Source organism: Periophthalmus magnuspinnatus, chromosome 13 (genome assembly GCF_009829125.3).
Source record: "Periophthalmus magnuspinnatus isolate fPerMag1 chromosome 13, fPerMag1.2.pri, whole genome shotgun sequence".
In the NCBI taxonomy this organism is placed as follows: Eukaryota; Metazoa; Chordata; class Actinopteri; order Gobiiformes; family Gobiidae; genus Periophthalmus; species Periophthalmus magnuspinnatus.
In genome coordinates, this window is record NC_047138.1 from 2,194,334 (window position 1) to 2,203,867 (window position 9,534).

Here is a 9,534-nt window from a genome sequence, read left to right on the forward strand (position 1 = left end):
TTAAATTTAGACAGAGTTTTAATTAACTTAAATTCATCATTGAGATCATTCCCAAATGTTATTCCTAAAACAGACACATCTTTGTTTCACATTCGTTCTTATTTTCCTGGAAGCAAAACCTCTGAAATTATAGTAACTACGTCTTAATTTAAAGAAGGACTGAATTCCTATGGGGACGTCCTTATTCACAACACGAAACAGAACGGTCAACATTTTTAACTTAACTATGTCTGTAAATTTTAATATATGTGATTTTATAAATAGTTCGTTAGTTGGATCACAGAATCCTTCTTTATTAATGATTCTTATTGCCCTTTTCTGTAGTTTAATTAAAGGATCTACATTTGTTTTGCAGCATTTCTCCATATTTCCGAACAGTAAGATAAATACGGAAGCACAAGTGATGAATATAGTTTATGCAGCATTTCTTATTCTATACAGATTTGGTTTTATAAAGTCACATTCACATTTAGAACAACACAACAGTAATACAACAGATGCTAACGTTGAGTATGAATGCTGTTTTTGGAGAACCAGACACGGCGTTTTACTTAAGATAATGTTTCTTTACGTTTAGCTCGTGTTGAGAGTGGAGCATTAATCAAACTGCAAAGGCTGTAAATATTTAGATAACACAAGGTCCTCAAAATGAGCATCTGAAACACAATCGGATACGGCAAATCCAATCGCAATCTCAAGACTTTACCAGAAAAAGTCATGACAACAAATCACTGGAGTAAGTCGATTTATAACTTTATAACTTTATAACTTTATAATGTTATAACTCTGTGACCTCTGCCCCCACGAAAAAGAACCGTTTGAGCCTGAATTTAAACATAGAGGCCTCACATCGTCAGGTTTAGTCCTGGTTCAGTCCCAGTTTAGTCCCAGTTTAGTCCCAGTTTAGTCCCGGTTCAGTCCTGCTTTAGTCCCGGTTCAGTCCTTGTTTAGTCCCGGTTTAGTCCTTGTTTAGTCTTGGTTTAGTCCCGGTTTAGTCCCGGTTTAGTCTTGGTTTAGTCCCGGTTTAGTCCCGGTTTAGTCCTGCTTTAGTCCCGGTTTAGTCCTGCTTTAGTCCCGGTTTAGTCCTGCTTTAGTCCCGGTTTAGTCCTTGTTTAGTCCCGGTTTAGTCCTTGTTTAGTCCCGGTTCAGTCTTGGTTTAATCCCGGTTCAGTTTTGGTTTAGTCCCGGTTTAGTGTTGGTTTAGTCCCGGTTTAGTCCTTGTTTAGTCCCGGTTCAGTCTTGGTTTAATCCCGGTTTAGTCCTTGTTTAGTCCTGGTTTAGTCTTGGTTTAGTCCTGGTTTAGTCCTGGTTTAGTCCTGGTTTATTTTTTACCCATAATGCACCTTAAACAAACCTAAACACATTCTTCTCTGTTCAGACTAAAATAAGTGTGACTCTGGTGTAACTGCGACTCTCAGTGAGTCTCTCTGAGTCTCTCTGAGTCTCTGTGAGTCTCTGTGACTCTGCACAGTCTTATTTTTATTATTTTATTTGTGTAAAAAACAGTTTAACATAATACTGAATCTTTTGTCATGTTCATGTTTGTTGTTTGTTGTGTTTGTGTTGTTTTAGTCGTAGTATTTTTTCACACTGCAGGCTGAAGTTGTGTGTTTACAGTGAGCTGCTCCCACGCTCCTGAGACATCTGCCTCACCACACACTGCCTGTGTGTGTCTGTGTGTGTCTGTGTGTGTCTGTGTGTGTCGGGGTGTGTCTGTGTGTGCCTGTGTGTGCTCGTGTGTGCTCGTGTGTGCCTGTGTGTGCTCGTGTGTGCCTGTGTGTGCTCGTGTGTAGGGTTGTGTGTGCTCGTGTGTAGGGTTGTGTGTTTTGGGTGAGCGTTGTGTACTGGAGCTGTGTTTGAAGACGACGTTTTCGACTTTTTGAAGCTGCTGCTCGGTGTGAGATTTTCAGCAGAGCCTGGTTCGTTGTGATTAAAGTTTTGAAGTGTTTCTGTGTGAGACACTGAGGCTTTTCTCTAAACACCAGAGTTTCCTTCCTTCAAATTGTGAACGTTTTGCTTGTTTCGTAGCTGCTGTTTAACATTTGATTCATCTCTTACTTGTTTTTTCATTGCCACTCGTTGCTTGGTCTTTTTTTAGCCGTGTTGCTCAACACTTTTGTTCATTGTTGCTGAAATAACGGCCATGAAGCTGTTCGGTAACATGTTATAGTTGAATTTTACAGATAATCTCACAAAACTCTTACACAACATTATAATAACACACACCACACGGCAGCAGGTGGAGAAATATGTATTTTATCAGGTCATTTGCAGCAAAATTACAGAGAAACAAAGGAAGAAATGAATAAAAAAACATATTTCAGAAGATCTAAAGCTCGTCATGAAATAAAGCAAAAGAAAAACGACGCACGGCTGTAACACAAACTCAACTTGCTCCCAGTTCGTCGTAAATCTGTCGGCCATTTTTGAATCTCAAGCGCTGCAAAAACAAACAAATAAACAAACAAATAAACAAACAAACAAATAAACAGGCATTTAGTTAAACGTAAAATCTAAACTTTAAAAAGTCATTATTGTAGATTCACACCTGATAATTGTCGTCGTTGCTCATTTCATTTGGAACAAGATGCTGTTTATCAGAACCTAAAAGAAATTTAATAAAGTTAAAGATAAAATAAAGAAGAAAGAACAGAGTCTCTCAGAATAATAATAATAATAATAATAATAATAATAATAATAATAATAATAATTAAAACTGCAAGCAGTGATAAAGGCCCTTGTGACCGCGGGGTACACGCCACTGCAGAGATCCTGCCTTTCATTCCCGCTTACATCGCCCCTCCCCCCAAAATCAGCGACTGAGTAATACTACTCCATTCATTCCAATGAGACCATTTATCACATTGTCACGCCTGCACGGTTGGAAATAGAGGTATGTTCTCATTGGCTTTTTTGTTCAGTTTGATGAGAGGAATATGTGTACCAAATTTCAATGGTCTATGACAAAGTAATTATTTTTCATCCCAGTTAAACAAAACCCATGTATTTCAATGAGAAATGTCAGACGTTGCCATGGCAACACCTTTAAAAATAGAGGCATGTTCTTATTGGCTTTTTTGTTCAGTATTGCAATAGGGATGTCCATGCCAAATTTCAAATGTTTGTGACAAAGTAATTTTTTTGAGTACCATTAATAAGTTCAAGGGGGCGCTGTGGAGCAATGTAAAGTTTGACATATGTAAATTGCATATCTATGCACTCAGATCAAGATTTTGAACAAAAACGTATATTAATGCCGGGAAATAGGACACTGCATGTGTGAGTTATGCGCACTTTAACACTTCAAAATATTGTTTTTTTATAATTATATAATTTATATAATTTATTATTGATTGCAAATTATAAACCATTGAAAATTGAAAACGTGTGGAGTAAGGATTTGGATGCAGCAATGGAGAATGACAACTGGAAAAGAATATGGAATACAGTTACTTACTCATCAAAAAATCCAAACCATCAGGTACTACACTTCAACTTTTGACATAGAACTTATTTAACCCCTAAAAAGAGATACCTGATGAAGCTCACTTCTTCTCCATATTGTGATAAATGTTCAGAGAATGTGATTGGTACTTTTATCCACATGTTTTGGGATTGTAAAGACATCAATATATTTTGGAAAACTGTACATTCCTATTTAGTTAAAATGTTAAACAAAGATTTTTGTTTTACCCCACTTATCCTTTTGATTAATGATTTTTCGATGTTATCGAATTGGTCCTTTTTTCACAAAAAGATTTTACTGGCAGGGTTGACAGCAGCGAAAAAACTGCTGGCCCTTCGCTGGCAAACATTTAACAACTTGACTCTTAGTCACTGGATCAATACCTACATCATCAACATGGAACTATCAGGAGCTAAAATGCATGGAGCCAAAACAAAAACTATCTCATTATGGAGTAAAACATTATTGGAGCTGGATAATCTTAAATAATCTTAAATAATCAAGTCTGTGTGTATGTATGTATGTATATGTGTATGTAATATATATATATATATATATATGTGTGTGTAAGTGTATATGTAAATATAAGTATAGTAATGTATAGGGGTATAGGAATACACATATAATGTGCATGCATATACATATTGTTTTGTTCGTTGTTGTTTTTTTTCCCAATCTTGTACATATGGAGCCCAGGGAGGGGGGGTAGGATATCACCATGAGCTCGGGATGTTTTTTTTTTTGTTTTTTTTTTTTTGGGGGGGGGGGGGATTGTGTTTTTGCTGTTATTATGTAAACAATAAAAAAAATTTGATCACAAAAAAAAATATATATATTGTTTTTTTCTTTGCAGGCTGGCCACACCCACATTTTATCATGTAGAAACATCCAAGACAGTTCCCTGTAATCCCACATGTGTCTAGTTCATTTTGACCAATTTTCATGTTTCTTGAAGGAAAATCCATGGCGCAAAAAATTCAAATGTGAGAGGTAAAATTTTGAAAAAATGGGGTTCCGCCCACATTGGCCGACTTCCTGTAGGGTTTAGGGTGGGGTCATAATATAATTTTTTACTTGTCTTGACATGTTCTATGTTTGTACCAAATTTCATTTGTCTATGATAAAAAAGGTCTCTCATTGCTGTAATGTATTTAAAATTTTGAGGTGGCGCTATTGAATCATTAAATTTAAATAAAAAATATATATATATTTAAAAAAAAAAATTTTTTTTGAACACCAAAATAATACATTTTTCATCAACCTTGAATTTTGGGTGCAATAAAATTGACTTTTCGTTAATGTTCAGGGGTCAAAAATGGCTTCAATCTGACGAGAATAATAATAATGGCTTTTTCTTTCCCCACCCATTATTTTTCTCCTAAACCATAACAGCTACAGTCATGTGACTTTCTCACATTGTGCCTCATCACAAATAAGGCCCCTGGGAATTTTTTCACAAGTCCACGACAAATCGATTGTCTTCTATGAATTTTTGAAAATGAAATTTGAAGAGGGCGCTAGAGAGCCATTTTGTGAGAGAGTGTCTTGATTTGCATATCATTGCGTTCAGCTCACAAATGTGCATAAACGCTGTATTAGCGTTTTCCCAACAAAAAATGTGTGAAAGAGAAATAGTTTTTTGAAATATTCAAAAAATTGCGATTTTGTTGAAAATTCACCCTGACCACACCCAAAGTCATAATCAAAATGTAATTGATAATTTTTAATCACACATGGGTTTAGAGGGATTTGGCCAAATTTGAAGTGTTTGTGATGAAAACTGTGTGAGAAAATGTCCTGAATGCGAGGGTGTGCACTTTTGTCGTTCCCGGGTTTGATCCAATATGGCCGACTTCCTGTACATTTTAGGGCGGGGCCATAATATCATTTTTGTCGTGTCCCGACATGTACTATTTTTTGATGTGAGTTTCAGATTTTTACGTCGACTTTTTTCCGAGTCGGGCTCCCATTGGCCCCATGAAAATCAAAGTTTGAGGTGGCGCTATCGAGTCATCTTTCGTTATTTTTTTCTCGGGGTCTTTTGTGACAATTAGAGCTCGTCGAGTTCTAATTTTTGACACCACTCACTGCCATGTCGGGGCGTGTTTACTACTTGATTTTTGCCATTTTCCACGGACGGAGTCCCAGGCTCGGGCCTAATAATGACAAGAAGAAGAAAAAGAAGGAGAAGAAGAAGAAGAAAAGGGAGAATAAGAACAAGACGAAGAAGAACGATAAGAAGAACACTCATAATAAGAAGAAGAACAAGAAGAACAAGACGAAGAAAAAGGAGAAGAACAACAACAACAAGAATAAGGAGAATAAGAAGAACAAGAAGAAGAACAAGGAGAAGAAAAAGAAGAACAAGGAGAAGAAGAAGAAGAAGGAGGAGTAGAATAAGAACAACAACAACAACAAGAATAAGAAGATTAATAACAATAATAATAAGAAGAAGAAGAAAAAGAAGAAGAGCAAGGAGAAGAACAGAAAGAAGAACAACAACAAGAAGATTCAGAATAAGAAGAATAAGAAATAAAGGGATGTGTGTCTTGAGGTGGGTTTTATCAGTCTGAGTGTGTGACAGACGTACAAAAGTGTGTGACAGACGTACAAAAGTGTGCGACAGACGTACAAAAGTGTGTGACATATTTAAGTGTGTGACATATTTAAGTGTGCGACATATTTAAGTGTACGACAGACGCTGTACCTTTCTTCTTGCTCGAGCTCGTGCCGATCCGGGCGTGTTTAGCGAGGAGATGAACAGAAATGGCGATGGCGAGTGTGGCCAGCACTTCTCCAAAGATCAGCCCCGTGACAGACAGGACGTCCAGCTCCACACAGTTATCACACGCTGCAAAGAAACGCCGCAAATAAATCAACACGACAACAGTGCAGAAGCCTGAAAACGAAACGACGTGTTCACGGGTCGACTTACAGCGAAACTTGATAAAAATGGTCTTTATGTCGTTGTCTTTTCTACACTCATACTCCCCAGAGTTACCGTCGCTGACATCCACTGACTCCATTTTGTCTTCTCCCTTATAAAGTTCATAACCAGCAGGACATTTTACTTTTGACGATTGTGGTACCATTTTAAATTGTTCGCTTTTCGCCGGTTGTTCGTCTGTTGAAAAAGAAAAATGGCCGTCATACAGTGTGCATCAAGATAACATTATAATATAGTTAACATCAGCACATCTATTTTTGCACTTTTTTCAAATAAAATTGCACAAATAAGGTTCAGTGCATTAACAATCACACATTTATTTCACAATGTTCTGTGTCTGTGCTCAGGCATCTACAAGAGCATTAAAAATATATATATAAGCATAAAAAAAAACTGCATCGTTTTGATTCTGACTGAACAAACTGAACTTAAACGAGGAATTTTAAATATACTTAATGTTCGATATAAGATGAACCCAAAGGAAAAGCAGGTAACGATAGAACTTGTCTCACCTCCGTCACATTTGATCATCTCTGTAAGAAAATAAACATTTATAGTTTAACGATTATATTAAAAAAAAAACAAACAAACATCAGAGTAAAATCATTTCTTACCAGAGACAAAAAGCAGCAACAAACACGTCAGGAGTAACTTGTTCATCCTGATGAGTTTTCAGAAATAACTTTATACCAAAGGATAATTGTTCTTCCTGTAGAATTATAAAGTTTATAAATGTAAGAGTAAAAATGTGAAACGCTGTGACCTTAGACTCTGGAGCAGATGTGGTGTGTGGTGTTTGAGCGAGAGGCAGAGCTGAGATCGACAGGAAACGTGAGCGCCACTTTAACAACAACAGGTTTATCCAGGAAAACAGGCACAATGTGAAATAAAAACAACAAAAAAAGAAATAAATAAGAAAAATGAGCACTTTTATTTACTAATGCTGTGATTCTGACAGAAAACTGCTGCTAATTAATCAAGTTAATCTGAAAATACGACGTAAAATAAAACTCTAGACTCTAAAACAAAGAGCTGACAACACCAGGACAAGTCACAGCAAGATCTGTGGAAATGCAAGCCCTCGCACATTAAGACTGAATGAATGTATTTCACTGTGTGTTACAACAAAAACAAACAATAACAAACAAAAACAAACAAAAACAAACAATAACAAACAATAACAAACAATAACAAACAAAAACAAACAAAAACAAGACCTTAACAGCATCAGGATAATGCAGCACTGTGGAACATTCAAGAGGAGATGGAGACAGACAGGTGACCCATATACTCCACCAGAAGAGATACAGTGTACATGTGTGTACTTTTGTGTACATGTGTGTACTTTTGTGTACATGTGTGTTCTTTTGTGTACATGTGTGTTCTTTTGTGTACTTGTGTGTTCTTTTGTGTACATGTGTGTTCTTTTATGTACATGTGTGTTCTTTTGTGTACTTGTGTGTTCTTTTGTGTACATGTTTATTCTTTTGTGTACATGTTTATTCTTTTGTGTACATGTTTATTCTTTTGTGTACATGTGTGTTCTTTTGTGTACTTGTGTGTACTTGTGTGTTCTTTTGTGTACATGTTTATTCTTTTGTGTACATGTTTATTCTTTTGTGTACATGTGTGTTCTTTTGTGTACTTGTGTGTACTTGTGTGTTCTTTTGTGTACATGTTTATTCTTTTGTGTACATGTTTATTCTTTTGTGTACATGTGTATTCTTTTGTGTACTTGTGTGTACTTGTGTGTTCTTTTGTGTACATGTTTATTCTTTTGTGTACATGTTTATTCTTTTGTGTACATGTTTATTCTTTTGTGTACATGTGTATTCTTTTGTGTACTTGTGTGTTCTTTTGTGTACATGTTTATTCTTTTGTGTACTTGTGTGTACTTGTGTGTTCTTTTGTGTACATGTTTATTCTTTTGTGTTCTTTTGTGTACATGTTTATTCTTTTGTGTTCTTTTGTGTACATGTTTATTCTTTTGTGTACATGTGTGTTCTTTTGTGTTCTTTTGTGTACATGTTTATTCTTTTGTGTACATGTTTATTCTTTTGTGTTCTTTTGTGTACATGTTTATTCTTTTGTGTACATGTTTATTCTTTTGTGTACATGTTTATTCTTTTGTGTTCTTTTGTGTACATGTTTATTCTTTTGTGTACATGTTTATTCTTTTGTGTACATGTGTGTACTTGTGTGTACTTGTGTGTTCTTTTGTGTTATTCTTTTGTCTTTTACAAACATTAAGTCTTTTTCTTTTCCATTCCCTCATCACATCTGAACCAAAAGTTGTGACAAACTCCTGACGACTTCCTGAGCGACGACAAACCACAGAAACCATGACCCAGAGTCACACCTGCTCCACCACCTGCTCCACCATCATCTCCACCGAAAAACAGGCTCACACTTCCTCTGTTTTTGCACCTGATGCCCTCCCGTCCCTCTGAACATGTCACACTTTTCCACTAAGTCATGTACGCACAATATCATGACTTTGTTTTTGACAGAAAGAAAGAAAGAAAGAAAGAGCAACACTGCTGCTGCAAATGATGTTCTGTGTTCAGCCGCACAGGTGAAAGAGCGCCACCTGGAGGCAAACGAGTGAAGCGTTTTGTCTCCAACAATAGAAATGGAATAAAAGTACAGAAGGATTCAAGCCACGTGGAACCAGCAAAGTTCTAAAAGTGTAGAGTCTGAAGGACTTTCAGCTTTATGTTTTATGGAACATTTGAGACTTTTTTCCATTTAAAAGTTATAATATTTAGTTTTAAATTGTTAATCACTATGACAACGGTCCTAATTCTCTAAAACACATAGATGCGTGGTAAAAGTATTGATAGTACAAGGTTAGGTAGTACTGATAGTAGTAGCAGTATTAGATTTTGCAGCTCAGTTGTGTCCAGAGGTGAGTAGAGTATCCAAAAATGTACTTCAGTAAAAGTTATGTCATGATACTATGATTATTATGATATTATGATTATTATTATATTATGATTATTATGATATTATGATATTATGATATTATAATTATCACAGTATAATTCAGGCCTTAAGACAGAACAGAACATCCAGAACACGGGTCTGACTAGAACCAGGAAGTACTTCACACATGTGTCCT

General features: G+C 36.0%; 1 protein-coding gene across 1 annotated transcript; it reads right to left on the reverse strand.

The window, feature by feature from the left end:
• Window positions 1-2,243: 2,243 nt before the first annotated feature.
• LOC117380472 (T-cell surface glycoprotein CD3 gamma chain-like) lies at window positions 2,244-7,209 on the reverse strand. Its single transcript, XM_033977285.1, has 6 exons — window positions 7,028-7,209; window positions 6,926-6,946; window positions 6,402-6,590; window positions 6,174-6,317; window positions 2,549-2,604; window positions 2,244-2,440 (listed from the first exon to the last, which is right to left on the reverse strand). The coding sequence occupies exons 1-6, from the start codon at window positions 7,071-7,073 to the stop codon at window positions 2,387-2,389; spliced, it is 510 nt and encodes a 169-aa protein (XP_033833176.1). The 5' UTR covers window positions 7,074-7,209; the 3' UTR covers window positions 2,244-2,386.
• Window positions 7,210-9,534: the final 2,325 nt, after the last annotated feature.

Bases quoted from the DNA above. Each gene is read 5' to 3' on its own strand.
- LOC117380472 (XM_033977285.1), bottom strand. From the start codon at position 7,073: ATGAACAAGTTACTCCTGACGTGTTTGTTGCTGCTTTTTGTCTCTG. The intron at 6,591-6,925 runs GTGAGACAAGTT...CTTTTTCAACAG, and splicing joins GATGATCAAATGTGACGGAG to ACGAACAACCGGCGAAAAGC. The intron at 2,441-2,548 runs GTGTGAATCTAC...TTGTTTTTGCAG, and splicing joins GCAACGACGACAATTATCAG to CGCTTGAGATTCAAAAATGG.